The sequence below is a fragment of the Eleutherodactylus coqui genome, chromosome 4, assembly GCF_035609145.1.
Source record: "Eleutherodactylus coqui strain aEleCoq1 chromosome 4, aEleCoq1.hap1, whole genome shotgun sequence".
In the NCBI taxonomy this organism is placed as follows: domain Eukaryota; kingdom Metazoa; phylum Chordata; class Amphibia; order Anura; family Eleutherodactylidae; genus Eleutherodactylus; species Eleutherodactylus coqui.
This window is the reverse complement of record NC_089840.1, coordinates 286,310,814-286,326,786: the sequence shown is the minus strand read 5'-3', so window position 1 is coordinate 286,326,786 and position 15,973 is coordinate 286,310,814. Positions and strand designations below refer to the sequence as shown.

Here is a 15,973-nt window from a genome sequence, read left to right as displayed (position 1 = left end):
TTAAATCAAGCCCAAATAGACAACACCCTCCCATCTTCATTCTACAAAGCCTCCATAGTGGTGATACAGAAACCTGGAAAAGATCCGACAGACTGTAGCTCCTACCGCCCAATCTCACTGGTAAATGCCGATTACAAAATCCTTACCAAAATCCTAGCAACTAGATTAAATCAAGTGATTCTGTCCATTGTCCATCCGGACCAGACGGGTTTCATGCCTGGGAAATCCACGACAATAAATATCCCTAGAGTCCAGACGGCTATGCAACTGGGAAAGCAATATAATATGCCCTGGGCTTTAGTCTCACTGGACATGGCAAAGGCCTTTGACTCACTGGAGTGGGCTTTTCTCGAGGCCTGTCTGGCCCGCTTTGGATTTGGACCCAAATTTAAACAATGGATCAAAATCATATATAAATCCAGGAGCGCGAATGTAGTGGTAAACGGCATCCCATCACCCGAATTCCAACTGGCAAGAGGTACCCGACAGGGATGCCCCCTATCCCCGGCCCTATTTGCCATAGCCATTGAGGCGTTGGCGATACGTCTGAGAGGCACCCCCAATGTAAAAGGTATTAGATGGATGGACATTGAGAGTAAGGTGGGACTATACGCGGATGATACAATTTTTTTTTTATCAGACCCAACGAACTCATTTTCCCAGACCATGACCCACATAGATAGGTTCTCCAGTTGTTCGGGTCTATATGTCAACTGGTCTAAATCGACAATCCTATACACAAACTCCAACCCTGGAAACGACCCCTACGTAACTAAATACGGGCTAAGACCAGTCCAGACATTCAAATACCTGGGAATACTAATGCCGTACGACCACAATGACGCTATAGCAGAAAATATAGACCCGTTGCTGGACAATATAAAACACAAACTAAAGGGATGCACCAAACTACCACTCTCTGTGGCAGGGCGCATAAACCTTGTTAAAATGGCCATCCAGCCTAAATGTTTATATATACTACAGCACATGCCAGTAACAGTCCCCAAACGCTTCTTTCGGACATTAAACTCCCTGATCATCTCCTTTGTATGGAACTCCACTCGTTCCAAACTAAGCTTGTCGACATTACAAAGACCCAAAGAGCAAGCCGGAATGGCCCTCCCGGACCTCCGACTTTACTACTTGGCAGGACAGCTGAGGAACATACGGACCTGGGTCTTGAACGGGGAGCTGCCCATAGCAGACAAACAACTGGCGAAGCAAGTAAAAGGCAATAATCTTTTAAATTACCTAGAATTCCCACAATACACCAACCCCTCCGATGTGGTCCCGCTTCACAGACTAGCCCTTGGGGTGTGGAGGGAGGTGAAGGCGCTGCAACGATACCGAGACATAATACCCGAGCTCTGTCTCTGGAATAACCCTGGTCTCACCGCCCTACAATCAATCCCAGATCCACAATATTGGATGGCCCAAGGGGTACACACACTAAACGACTTATACACAGACGAAATACTCCCTACATTCACAGAACTACGTGACAAGCTGCAGTCCCCACATCTCCAACTATTTAGCTTTTTCCAGCTGAGACACGCCCTAAATTCCCAATTCCCACGGGCTTCAACACACATATCTAAATTCCCTACAATCGGCATCCTCAAGTCTCAGGGACCCAGGGGGCTAATCTCGGCCCTATACACGCATCTCCTCTTGGCCAAAATAGCCCCTAACCCACCTGTAGCATATGATAAATGGAAGCAAGTTATTCCATCTCTCACACCCGAGGAATGGCAGGACATCTCCGAATCCCACCTGGTAGTTTCCCCTGCTGTAAATAACAAATTAATCCAACTATACATAACGTACCAAGCCTATCTTACCCCTAGCCGCCTATACAGAATGGGCGCAGCATCCACAAATGCTTGCCACAGATGCCGTCAACCAGAGGCGAACTTCTGGCACTTGATATGGGAATGCCCCCCAATCAATGAATACTGGTCGGAAATTACCAACCTCATAAACACACTACTGCCTCCCCCACTGACTATTGAATTAGACCCCAAGGTGGCGCTATTTGGCCTATTGGAGGAGGAAATATGGCCACACCATACCCGCACCTTTCTTGAAAAGGTCCTGTTCATGGCCCGGAAGACAGTAGCCATGAAATGGATGGCGGTGGAGGCTCCCTCCATCCTACAATGGACCCAAATAGTAAACACCGTAATCTCCTACGAGAAAATTATCTACCAAAACAGAGGATGCCCGGCCAAATTTGGGAAAATATGGGGGATATGGATTGACTCCCACTCTACCCTACAAATGGAATAGCCCCAAATCCCGACTCACACCCCCCCTCCAGATAAGTGTCAGCAGACCTGCACTACAGTTTTTATTAAAACCGAAACAAACCAGAGCAGAACCGTTTTTGAAAAGTTATAAAGTTTATTGTTGTCAAGTTATTCAAGGAATACAGCAATAAGCTATATTGATTCAAATACAATGGAAATATATGTATGAACGATGATACAACTAACAAAATTCTTTATATTCTGTATTCTATAATGCTTCAGTTTTCTCAAAATAAAACGAATTTAAAAAAAAACAAAACATTCTGTTAGTCGTCGCCCACTGTATAAGCTTTTTTAGATATTTTTGAATCCTCTCTCTTCTCTAGTGTTAGCTATCCCTCCCAGATTTCTGTCATCTGCAAATTTAATCACTTTCCTCTCAATTCTCTCTTCCAGATCATTTATAAAAATGTTGAACAACACTGGGCCTAGGACAGAGCCTTGTGGTACCCCATTTAACACATTTTTCCACTTGGATGTGCAGTCATTTATGACCACTCTTTGAGTATGATCAATCAACCAGTTGTGAATCCACCTAACAGTTGCCTTGTGCATCCCATATTTGGTGATTTTTTTCAAAGAGTATGGTATGAGATACTTTGTGAAAAGCTTTACTAAAGTTAAGATATACTATATCTACTGCATTTTCCTGATCAACCCAGTCAGTGCTTCTGTCATAGAAGGAAATTCTATTCGTCTGGCATGAATTGTTTGTTACAAACCCATGTTGGCTCTGGTTAATTACTCCATTCTTATCCAAGTACTTGCATACATCCTGTTTAATAATTTGTAAAAAGATTTTTCCCGGTATGCAAGTCAGGCTCACAAGCCTGTAGTTTACTGGATCCACCTTCTTCCCTGTTTTGAAGATAGGAACAACATTTGTCCTTTTCCAATCTTCTGGGACTTCTCCTGTTGTCTAGGAATTTTCGAAGATTATGGCGAGTGGTTCAGCAATTACCTCTGCTGCTTCCTTTAATATTCTAGGATGTAATTCATCTGGACCTTGAGACTTGAATTAATTTAAGTTAGTTAAGTGTTTCCTCGCCATCTCTCTGTTTATAGATGCCCTGCATTCTTTTATTCCTTCAATAGCAGAAGGAAGATCAGTTGATGTTACATCTACTTTCTGAAAGAAGACAGATACAAAACAGGAATTTAAAAGTTCGGCCTTCTCAACAGCATTTTTAACCAATTCACCGTTTTCATCCTGTAAACATCCTATAGCATCTTTGACTTTTCTTTTGCTTTTGACATACCCACAATATCCTTTTTTTGTTAATTTTAGTCTCTGTTGCAATTTTAGTCTCTGTTGCAAGCCTCAATTCATTACTAGGCTCAGCTTTTCTGACACTTACCCTACAGTTTCTGCAGGCTGCACTATATTCTTCTTTAAATATTTCCCCTCTTTCCATTTGCTAAACACATTTTTCTTCCTTTTTAGCATGTATTTAAGTTCTGTGTTCATCCATCCTGGACCCTTTAAATGCTTCCCATTCTTCCTTCTTTTAGGGATTGTTAACACTTGTGCTTTGAGAATCTCATTTTGCGATATTTCTGTCCTTAAAAACATCTAGTCATTGCATTCTTCCTACCTTCTTTCTGAGTCCATTAAAATCTATCTTTACAAAATCCAACCTTGAGGTATGAGTCTTCTCAGGTCTTTCTCCGCTTGTTATCCAAGATTCAAGGATAGCATGATCACTGCCTCCTACTTCCCAGCACCTTTACTTCCTCACCCATTTCCTCCCTTTCTGTTCGAACCAAAAACAATGCTGAACACATGTGTGAACAGAACCTTAATAACACATGGATGTAATTGGAGACATGAAGGACTCTGGAAATGTCTGCAGTGATATTTATGGATGTATCTCCCTATAAACAGGATTACACTGTAGTGAAGAAGACTTCTAGTGATGGCTGTCAGGCCCCGGTGTCTGATGAATGGGGAAGACCCTTGAGCCCAATCACAGGGCCTCCACCTCACCCCCTGATACTGGAGGAGATCAATGAGCAGAAGATCCTAGAACTCACCAACAAGATGATTGAGCTGCTGACTGGAGAGGTGACATTGCTGGGAATGCTGGGACATTATACAGTAACGCTATGGTGGTATAACGTGTCTGGGTGATGACTATATCATTGTGTTGTCAGGTTCCTATAAGGTGCCGGGACGTCACTGTCTATTTCTCCATGGAGGAGTGGGAGTATTTAGAAGGACACAAGGATCTGTACAAGGACGTCATGATGGAGGACCACCAGCCCCTCCCACCACCAGGTAATAGACAGGGCTAAATCCACACGGCCTTTATTATTTGTATGTAGAGAATGAATTCAGTGGCTGTCTGTGTTTTCTGCAGGTAGATCCAGTAAGAGAACAGCAGCGGAGAGATGTCCCCGGCCTCTTCTTCCACAGGATGATCAGGTAGATGGAGAGAAGGTCTCATGAAATCTTCCCTCTGGTCTGTAGGACGGCTGGGAAGGTCTTGTGTTCAGTCTTATTATATGATTGATACTTGTGTAATGAGAAAGCTGGAGATGGCAGGATTACAGCCGACCGCAGACATTAGATCTCCGCATCTTATCACTATTTTCTGGTTCTGGAGATTCTGGTTGGAATAAAAAAGGTTGGAGTTATATAGGAGACCTGCGGGTATTTACCCCAGATAACTGCTGCTGTCATGTCATTCCTGCTCCCTGTGTAGTAGCCCAGAGTTGGGTACTCTAGCACTTGCTTTGCCGACTCTACTCGTACAATCAGGCCTTAATGTGATGTAGAGTAATTATGAAATGTTATGTTGTTTTTGTTTATATACTTCCATTCCAATTAGGTGCATGTGACTTAATTAGTCACTAAAGCGTTAATTTCAAGTGTTCCTACAATCTAGCCTTGCATGACTCAGCAAATTCAACCTAATATGCTCTCAAAACTGCAAACCACCCCTAGCTAGATCACGGATTGGATAGTTAATTTTCCCTAGCTCAGGGTTGGTTGATGTAGAAGGTATAAAAGGTAGAGAGTGGGCATGATTAGCCAGTCTAGTTAAGGGGAGCCTGAGATAGAGACAAGGGAGGAACCAGGAGAACAGCTGCAGTTAGTCTTCCAAGTCCCTGCTACAGTTTTGTTCAAGAGAGTCCTGGGATAGAGACCGGAACAAGGAAACCATTCTTATTCTAAAGCCAGTATGGCGGGAAGTGAAGCACCTAAGTGTGAGTACTCAAAACCACAGCCCTTCCGGAATGTTTGAAGGAGGGAGAAATAGAGAGGAAAGAGGAGGAAATAACAGTACAGAGAAACAGAAGCCAGAGTAAAGAAGTAAGCCAGTAACTAAGTAACCCTTCCATCCACACTAGTTAACTGAATCTATAATGAATGATGGATGTGGAATCTGCGATCTAATAATGCTCATGGTTATCTACTTCATGCAAGTGAAGTGTGTAACTGCTACCAAGAGAAGAATTCTGTCTAAATAAAGCGTTAGTGTTTTCACCACCCAAGCCTGCTTCCTGGAGTGCTTCCCACCATCCCCAACATCAGCACTGAGCTACCACACTTCACACAGGACAGTCCGGATTACTACCCCCATTTTTGTTTTATTTTCTATACATTTTTGTATTTATAATTTCACTGGGAACGGGTCCCTACCTATACACAAGCTGGCATCATGACAAAACAACATCGTCCCCTACCTGACTCCAGAGGTAGCACGATATAAGAACTGCCTGATTTTACCACTGTGCACAGCTGAGTGGGGCCGCATTGTACCTTCCAAGAGGAGCAGCAGAGCCACCGTGATTGCTGTCTCACTCTCCGCTACACTGCCCTCTAAGGTCTGCGCTCAGTCACCACACCCATAATAATTAATTTTCTGGCCACATAAAACCTCCCACACGACTTCTCCAACTGTGTGATGACTTTTACAATATTTATTTCACAGCTTGTGAATTTGGATGAAGATCTGATCCCTATTGATGCTACAGAGACACATGTGATGGGGGATCAGCCGTGTAAGGAGGAGATCCCTACAGATGACGCCCCAGGTGAGACTACATGTAGAGAAGAGTCTGTGTTGTCGGGGTTTTTAGCTGTATATTCCCTTATTCAGCCATAGTACATATGGAGTCGGCCTCCTCATGGAGGGTTTCTCTCTGCTGGAGGTCGTTGTGTGCAGCTCTGCCGGTGCTCCTCCTGTTGTCCTCGCACAAAGGGTCATATGCCGATCCTAATCCTGTAGCTAACAGATCACTATGTTCCTGCACTCTGCAACGGGTACAGATCAGTCATCATTATAGTTTTCTATTAATCCTGGAATACATGGTGATAATTATATTATTTCCTCTAGTATTTTAGTCCGGCCGCAGGCGCCGTGTAAGAAGTCATCTCCAGGCTGCATTCAGCTTCTCCTCACATCGCGTCTGCTCCCGGCTGAGACCCCATGTACTATAAAGAAAGGAGCAATATTGTACAAAGAACTCCATGTCTCTCCTTATTTAATTATTTGAGTTGTAGGTTACGTCCTCCCTGGGCAACATCATTTATTGGTCACTCCCCTCCTCCATTAGTGCCTCTGTGTAAGCAGTTACCGTCAGGTCACGTTCATCCTCTGTATTACGCACGTGAAATGGAATGAATATAACCCAATGGTTTGAATGGATTTATTCACATGTGGCTTTTTTATATGTGTTTCCGTCTCTGAATATGCTGTGTATCCAGCCGTGTGAATGAGCCCTGATCATGTTTCCTCTCCTCGATTGCTGAAAAAACTTACTGTTTACTGGGCATGCTCAGTAAGACGTTACACACATCTTAGTACAAATATCAATCAGCAGGGTTAGTGAATGGCTACAACCATATCTGTGCCCACTGATAATGGCGGTGCGGGCCTTCTAACAGTGTCTTTATTCCCTGGTCAGCAGCACATGATCAGCAGACTATTGTTACAGCGCAGTACAGGGCAGTTTACAGCAGGGGGCGTCAGCAGCTCTTATCCACGGCTCGTACGGCTCCTGCGCTCTGTAATCTTACAAGCCCTATGAGGCGCAGATAAGAGCAGCAGCTGAGAGCGCCTGCTGGAGGTAGGAAATTACCGTCACCGCAGGGAGGAAATCTGCGCAGAACATGTGCTACAATGTGGAAGTACTCGGTTTTAATGAACTAAAGTGATTGGTCCATTAAGATGGTTGTCAGATTAGGTGCTCGATTGAATATTGTACCTAATATTAATGGGAAATCCCTTGAATAATTGAATTTGAATAAATGAATATTTAATATAGAAATTTATTAAAATAAATGTAATGTTATATTAAAAAATATTAAAATCAGTTTTATTCTTGGCAGATGACGACACCGGGAGCTCAGAGGGACATCTGATATTAACAGACTGTAAAGTGGAAGATAATGATATCATACAAGTTACATATGAAGAGCCTGACACTATCCCAGATATACCCTCAGCCGTTTACAGCAAAGATCTATCATCTGATCCCTCTAAACAGCTTCCATCTTCTGATTTATCACAGACTAGTAAGCAACACAAAATTTGCAGAAGAGATGTTGAATATGAAGGCATTAACACTGGGAAAAAGCCATATTCATGTTCAGAATGTGGGAAAGCTTTACCACAAAAATCAAATCTCGTTAAGCACCAGAGAATTCACACAGGGAAGAAGTCATTTTTATGTTCTGAATGTTGGAAATCTTCTACAGATAAATCCAATCTTGTTAAACATCAGCAAATTGACACAGAAGAGAGGCCATATTTGTGTACTGAATGTGGGAAATCTTTTTCATATAAAACAGTTCTTGTTAAACATCAGAGAATTCACACGGGGGAGAAACCATATTTATGTTCTGAATGTGGGAAATGTTTTACCCAGACATCACATCTTGTTAAACACCGGAGAATTCACACACATGAGAAGCCATTTACATGTTCAGAATGTGGGAAAGGTTTTAATTCTAAATCAAATCTTGTTAGACATCAAAGAATTCACACGGGGGAGAAGCCATTTTCATGTTCAGATTGTGGGAAAGGTTTTAATTCTAAATCACATCTTGTTAGACATCAGAGAATTCACACGGGGGAGAAACCATTTTCATGTTCAGAATGTGGGAAATGTTTTGCTAGGAAATCATGTCTTATTGACCATCAAAAAAATCACACAGGACAGAAGCCATTTTATGATTTTGAGTTTGAGAGCTGTATCACCCACAATATCCCATTTTCTCAAATAAGTCATCAGTGACGAAGTCACTTTGTGTTTTTTTTTGTTTGCTATTCTTTTTAATTGATGAATAGCACAACAACAAAAAATCCAAATTCTTTCCTTCCCAGCACTCGTACTGATTAGGCACTGTTCCTCTGCAGCTGCTAGGATTGAGTTTAGCTCCAGTCCCAGCTATATAATCCTATAGATATGGCCATCAATGCAGACAACGGCATCTAGAGAGCTTAGTGAGGTATTGGGCTTACTCCTTCACCCCAACAGTACCCCCATAATGAAATCATTGTGTGCTGATGGTTTCTCTGGCAGCCAGAGGCCTTATAATGACCTCCTGGTCTGCCATGTTCAGTGGCCTAGGGATGTCAATTATTTCACTGACAGTAATAGGTGAAACACTGCGCTGCAGTAAGGCCTAACTGATTGCATCTTCAGGTTCTTTTGTGTGATAAATAAATGTGGAAAAATAAAGGTTTTCATCCATGTCATTGGGAAACACAGCTGAAGACCTTGGGTATAGCTACTGCTACTTGAAGGCAGACACTAAGCAGCAGAAAAAGTGTTGGCTCCTCCCACTAGCTATATATCATCATGCAGGCACCAAACTAATCAGTTTTAACTTAGTGTCCATAGGAGGCAGACCTCTTCATCTGCAAGTGGCATATTTGGGCCCTAGACATACAGTGAGTCAGGACTCTGCCTGTATCTACTTCTATTGTTCAATATTTAAAAAAATAAAAGAAACCATATAAACTTGGTATCACTGTAATCATACTGCCCCTTAGAATAAAGGTAACATGTCCTTTATACTGTCCGGTGAATGTTTTAAAAACAAAACCAGTACAACAAGGACAGAATTACTCTCTTTCCTATTCGCTCTCTCTCACCAAATATTATTAAGCCCTAATGTACTCTGCGCAGCTTACCTACGTCCCCACAGTATAAATTGACATATCAGTAAAGGGAATTTTCAAGGTTAGTTTTTTGCAAAAACTGGTTCCCCATGGGAAGCAAGTAAAAATAATACTGCACTGTGGCTCTGAATCTGTCCTATGTTGTGCTGTTTGCAGACTACAGCAGCTTGTGATGGCCTGGAAACAGGCTGCTGCAGCCAATGAGAAAACTCAGCTATCACTCGCTAAGCTCTTTCATTGGCTATAGCAGCTTGTGAAGTCCTCTGCAAACGCTGCTGCAGACTGTAAAGAATACATCACGGGAAAGACTAGGAGCTGCGGCGGCAGACAAACGGGGAGAAGTGAGTATAAGCTTTACTTTTCCCAAGTAGGATCCGTTCTTAAAAACTTTTAACTTGGACAACCCCTTTAAGACCACAAACAAAACTATTAATAACACCATTAGATGAATACACTAAATAGTGCAATTTCTAAAAAGGAGTCTCTTTTTGGGGAGGTTCTACTATTTTGGGCACCTCTGGGGCCCTGTAAATGCAAAATAGCATATGAAAACGATTCCAGTAATATCTGCCCTCCTATCCTTCAGAGTCCTGCTGTGCGTCCAAACAACAGTTTATGTGCAATTTCCCCATGACATCATGACAGCATACTCTGGAGGTTGCTCACCTGCTGACCTGAAGGGACAGGAAGAGGCAGAGTATAAAAAGAACCTCCCCTCCACCAACACCAGTGTTTTTCCTGTCCCTTCAGGACAGCAACGGCAGAGCTCCAGCGAAGCTGTCCCATGCCGGAGGAGGACTTACCGGCGAAGCGGCGGCGTTTTTCTTCGGGCAGCCCCGGCAACCCCAGTGGGAAGGACCCCATCTGGGCGCTTTCCGGGGACTGCGTGGGCCGGGGTCCAAGTACGGGCTGCCGGCACCACTGCGGCCGTCATTTCAGGCGGCGGCCGCCATCTCCGGGTCCAGGGCCGACAGGAGCGCTCCAGGGCGGCGTAATACAGCGTGGCGACATCAGACGCTCCGCAAAGGGGGTGTGGCCTGCAAAGGGGGCGTGGCCTGGCGCGGCCAGCGCCGAATTTAAAAATCTGCTGCCCCTGCATCAGCTGGTGGTGTTTCCCCACGCTAAGGAACGATCCTAAGTACAGGAAGCGTTCCTGCAAGACGCAAGATGTCGGCCAGAGGACCCAGAGACCCTCCAAACTGTAAGTGGTCCGGTGGACAAACCTACACCTGCACTACATACACTTCCCGACTAACAGAGTTTCCCTTGTCTTACAGGACAGGGATACTCAAAAACCGAGGGAGGCTAGACGAAGGAGTAAAAAATGTCCAGTATGTCTAACCAAACTCGATGACTCCTGCACAAAAACGTTATGTGCTACCTGTTCCGCAAAAGTTATGCAGGAGGAAAAAACTTCCCTTATGGCCGAAATTCGGTCAGTCGTCCGGGAAGAAGTGCAGTCCTCCCTCTCGGACCTCCAACCTGGGCCTTCCGGGGTTACACGCAGGTCGGTTCCGGTGGTGTCTGAGTCCGACTCCGACATAGCGGAAAATATGGATTTTGATGGGGAAGTGACGCAGGAGGACAAAAAATATCTTTTCTCTACCTCAGACATGGATCAACTGCTAAAAGCTGTACGCAGAACCATGCAGGTGGAGGAAGACGTGCAGCAACCCCGCACAGTCCAGGAGGATATGTTCTGGGGTTACTCCCGCAACGGAAATCTTCATTCCCCGTAAACGCCACGCTCAAGCAGCTGATTCTGAATGAGTGGGAGGGCGTGGATCAGGCTCCGCTAATTCCTAGGGAATTCAAAGAACGCCTTTTATTTCCGGGAGATGAGGTGTCCTTTTTGGACGAGATACCAAAAGTTGATGTGGCAATTGCCATGGTATCCAGAAAGTCCGGATTACCCTTTGAGGATACGTCCCACTTAAAGGACCCGTTGGACCATAAGGTGGACACAACCATGCGTAAAGCCTGGTCTACCTCCGGTCTGATCATGAAATCCAACATCGCGGCCACTTCCGTGGCTCGTTCCATGGCAATCTGGTTGGACCAATTCGCAGCCCTAGTCGACAAAAAAGCCCCTAGGGAGGAGTTCGCAAGTGGCATCCCTCTGCTACGGATGGCAACAGGGTTTCTGGCGGATGCTTCAATGGAAACAGTCCGCTTCGGAGCCCGCATGGCAGCACTATCGAACACCGCCAGAAGGGCAGTGTGGGTAAAAGAGTGGTCGGGGGACTCAGCTTCCAAAAATAGGCTATGTACCCTACCGTTCCGGGGTGGGCGCATATTTGGACCAGACCTGGATCGTCTGCTGGAGAAAGCAGCTGACAAGAGTCACGGACTGCCTGCCACCAGACCACCCAAGAGACCCTCCACTCCTCATCCCTCGTCCACGTACGCCGGGAAGGGGAAGACCGGAAGATGGTCTTATCCGAAGGGCGGAAGGGGTAAGACTTTAACTTTTGTCCCTCAGCCCATACTTTCGGGCCTGGTAGGGGGTAGACTGGCTCGCTTTTCCAATAGCTGGCGTAGTATTACAACTAACGAGTGGGTACTGCACCTAGTGTCGGAGGGGTACAGGATCGAGCTACTATCCCGCCCCCCGGACAGATTTGTGATAACCCCAACCCAGTCTCTAGGCCTAGAACAGGCTCTGTTGGAGGGCGTACGGAACCTGCAGGGTCTCGGCGCGGTTATCCCGGTCCCCAAGAAGGAACAGGGAAAAGGTTTCTATTCCCCCCTCTTTCTGGTTTCCAAACCAGATGGCTCCCACCGCACCATTATCAATCTCAAACTGAATAGATTCATTGAATATAGGAAATTCAAAATGGAAACCATTAGAACTGCAACTCCTCTAATTGCCAGAGATAACGTAATGGCTACAATAGACCTTAAGGATGCCTATTTTCACATCCCTATTTACGCCAACTCACAAAAGTTCCTGAGGTTTGCGCTGGGGGTGGAGGGGGAAATCTGCCACTTTCAGTTCGTCTGCCTCCCATTTGGAATCTCCTCGGCTCCGCGAATTTTTTCCAAGGTCGTGATAGAAATGGTGGCCTTCTTACGAAATCAGGGTGTCATGATCATCCCCTACTTGGACGACTTCCTATTGGTGGCAGATTCCCCGTCTACTCTGAGATCACACTTGGAGTCCACATTGCAATTATTTAAGGAGCTTGGCTGGATTATTAACGAGTCAAAATCCAACATTGAGCCAGAAACCAGGAAGAAATTCCTGGGTGTCATCCTGGATTCCAGTCTACAAAATTCGTCCCTTCCTCCCCTAAGAAAACATCTTATCATAGAGGAATGTTCCAACCTCTATAAAAAACATAGGGTAACGATAAGAGACGCAATGCGGATCCTGGGACTAATGACTTCGTGCATCGGCGTGGTACCCTGGGCCCAGTTCCATAGTCGTGGACTCCAGTCACTAATTCTCCAGAATTGGGACAAGTTGCAGGCTTCGCTTGATCAGACAATCCCTATTTCTGCGGAAGCCAGAGCTTCACTCCGTTGGTGGGTGTCGTCGGACAACCTGTCTCAGGCATCCGATTGGAATTTGGACCCGGCAGTAATAATCACGACCGATTCCAGCGCCAAAGGGTGGGGGGCCCACTTTGAAGGCGGTTATGTACAGGGGGCCTGGGACGTTCACGAGAAAGCTAGCTCATCGAACTTTAGGGAGCTTAAAGCGGTATGGAAATCCCTGCGTAGCCTGCAAACACGGTTAGTGGCAAAGCATGTGAGGATCTTCTCAGACAATCTGACAACAGTATCACTCATTCACCACCATGGTACCACCAGGAATCCTCCACTACAACGACTGGCGGGGCGGATCCTTCAATGGGCGGAAGGCACAACAAAGTCCCTATCGGCCTTTCATATAAAAGGAGCTGAGAACTCAGCCGCAGACTTTTTAAGCAGAAGGAAAGTGGACCCAGGAGAGTGGGAACTCCATCCAGAGGTGTTCAGCCTTCTTGTGGAGAAGTGGGGGGTACCAGAAGTAGACCTCTTTGCGTCAAGCGCAAACACCAAATGCCGGCTTTTCTTTTCCAGAGGCGCAGAGAAACAGGCCTTGGGCACGGACGCTCTCTCTCACCCCTGGGATTGGGACCTAGCGTATGCCTTTCCCCCTCTACCACTAATCCCGCTCCTGCTAAGGAAGTTACTGCAGTCAACCCTAACAGTAATTTTTGTAGCACCATATTGGCCCAAAAGACCGTGGTTCCCCCTCCTGAGATCCCTGTCAGTGGGAGAGCCCTTCCACCTTCCAACAAGACCGGACCTACTGTCGCAGGGCCCTCTTCTTTACCCGAAAGTTCACAAGTTCAGGCTCACGGCCTGGAGCTTGAGCGGGTAAAGTTCCTAGGAAAGGGTCTTTCCCCTAATGTTATTTCCACCATTAGCGAGAGCCTTAAACCCTCGACACACAAAATCTACTCCAAAGTCTGGAAAAATTTTTCGGAGTGGTTAGGCCAGGACATCCAGCAGCTGGACCAGCCAGACGTCCGTAAAATCTTAGATTTTCTCCAGGCGGGCCTGGATAAAGGTTTGAGTCCGAATACCCTCAAAGTCCAAATTGCGGCCTTGGGGGCATTCTTCGATCTCGCGCTGGCGGAGCACAGGTGGATTAGGAGATTTCTTAGAGGGGCGAGCAGATTACATCCATTCACACGGCCCACGGCACCACCCTGGGATCTGACCATAGTCCTTCAGGCCTTCTGCGACCCCCCCCCCCCCCATTCGAACCGATTACGGATCTATCCATCGCCTGGCTGACGTACAAGGTAGCCCTGCTTGTGGCAGTTACGTCGGCCAGACGCGTGGGGGAAATCCAGGCCCTCTCACGAAGGGCCCCATATATGACTATCCACCCAGACAAAATAGTTTTTTCTTTAGACCCATCCTTCCAGCCTAAAGTATTGTCAGATTTCCACAAGGGCCAACCAATAGTTATTCCAGCCTTTTGCCAAAATTTCAAAAATAGAAAAGAACAAAAGCTCCACAATATAGACGTCAAAAGAGCGGTACTAGCGTACCTTGAGGCAACGGAAAGTTTCAGGAAGTCTGACAAACTTTTCGTTCAATTTCAGGGGCAGGCCAAAGGAAAGGCCGCTTCTAAAGATGCGATCGCCAGGTGGCTCAGGAGAGCCATCCAGGAGGCTTACAGGGCCAAGGGCATCCCCCCTCCAGAAGGATTGAAGGCCCACTCAACGAGAGCGGTGGCATCCTCTTGGGCGGAGAGAGCGCACGCGTCGATTGAGCAAATCTGTAACGCAGCCACATGGACTTCAGGCCATACTTTCATCAAACATTATAGGCTGGACTTTAAATATAGTCAGGACGCATCCTTCGGTAGGAAGGTGCTCCAAGCCGTAATCCCTCCCTAAAAAGCCCATGCCACTTATTTGGTATTCCTCCAGCGTATGCTGTCATGATGTCATGGGGAAAACGGGAATTTTTTCTTACCCATAATTCCCTTTTTGGAAGACATCATGACAGCATACGGGCTTTTTTCCCCCCCTTACCAACATGGTTACCCTAGTTTGTCCAACACATGAGGTAACGTGTATGCTTTGACTTCTGAGGTGTGTGATGTCAATAAAAACACACCTTCTGGTTAAATAGCTGGTCACTGTGGTCATTTGGAACGCACTGGTGTTGGTGGAGGGGAGGTTCTTTTTATACTCTGCCTCTTCCTGTCCCTTCAGGTCAGCAGGTGAGCAACCTCCAGCGTATGCTGTCATGATGTCTTCCAGAAAGGGAATTATCGGTAAGGAAAAATTCCCGTTTTTTCATCTCCATGGTCCAATGTTAGCAAATACCAACGAACAACAGTGGGGTCAAAACACATACAACACCCCTTTATGATGTGCTTGAGGGTTCTAGTTTCCAAAATAGGAGACACTTTTTGGGTAGTCAACACTTCTAGATTATTCAAGGGCTGCAAATACGACTTTGCCTCAAAAATGATTCCAGAATAGTTGGCACTCTAATAGCCAAATAGCGCTACTTTCCTTCAGAGACCCCCATGTGCTCAAACAGCAGTTTACAATCACATATGGGGCAGTTCTACACTTGGGAGAAATTGGGCAACAGACTGTGTGGTCGTTGTTCTCAGTTTGCCCAATGGAAAAGTTAAACATTTGGGGCCAAATCCATGTTTTGTTAAAGCCCGATTCTTAAACACACAACATACCCTTTAAGGGCTTGTTGACATGTAGCAGAATTTATGGAAAATCTGCATAAAAAACTCACCCCCTGACAAAGAGGTCAAAACGTGTGTCGGGGTGCTTCTGCATCAACGGTAGGGTCCCCGATTCTGACATGTTCATGGTGGATACATAATCCTATTTTGATACTTTCTGGTTTATTGAGGGAGGTTTGCTGCCAAGGTTAACAATATTTTTCTATCATCTGTACATCTATGCACTTGCACTTTGTCAACAGACTGTATATAGCCTATACCTCCTGTATTTATCCAATACCTTATATGATGAGTGTGATCCCACCTAT

At 45.6% G+C, this 15,973-nt stretch overlaps 1 protein-coding gene across 1 annotated transcript in view; it reads left to right on the top strand.

Annotated features, from left to right (window-relative positions):
• The window catches only part of LOC136624520 (zinc finger protein 271-like), a 46,511-nt gene that overhangs the window by 3,680 nt on the left and 26,858 nt on the right, over window positions 1-15,973 (top strand). The window contains exons 2-7 of the mRNA XM_066598504.1: window positions 4,195-4,374; window positions 4,464-4,587; window positions 4,670-4,734; window positions 6,248-6,350; window positions 7,648-8,500; window positions 9,761-9,790. Of these exons, the coding sequence (XP_066454601.1) occupies window positions 4,195-4,374; window positions 4,464-4,587; window positions 4,670-4,734; window positions 6,248-6,350; window positions 7,648-8,500; window positions 9,761-9,790 (1,355 nt within the window). The remainder of the gene's footprint in view (window positions 1-4,194; window positions 4,375-4,463; window positions 4,588-4,669; window positions 4,735-6,247; window positions 6,351-7,647; window positions 8,501-9,760; window positions 9,791-15,973) is intronic.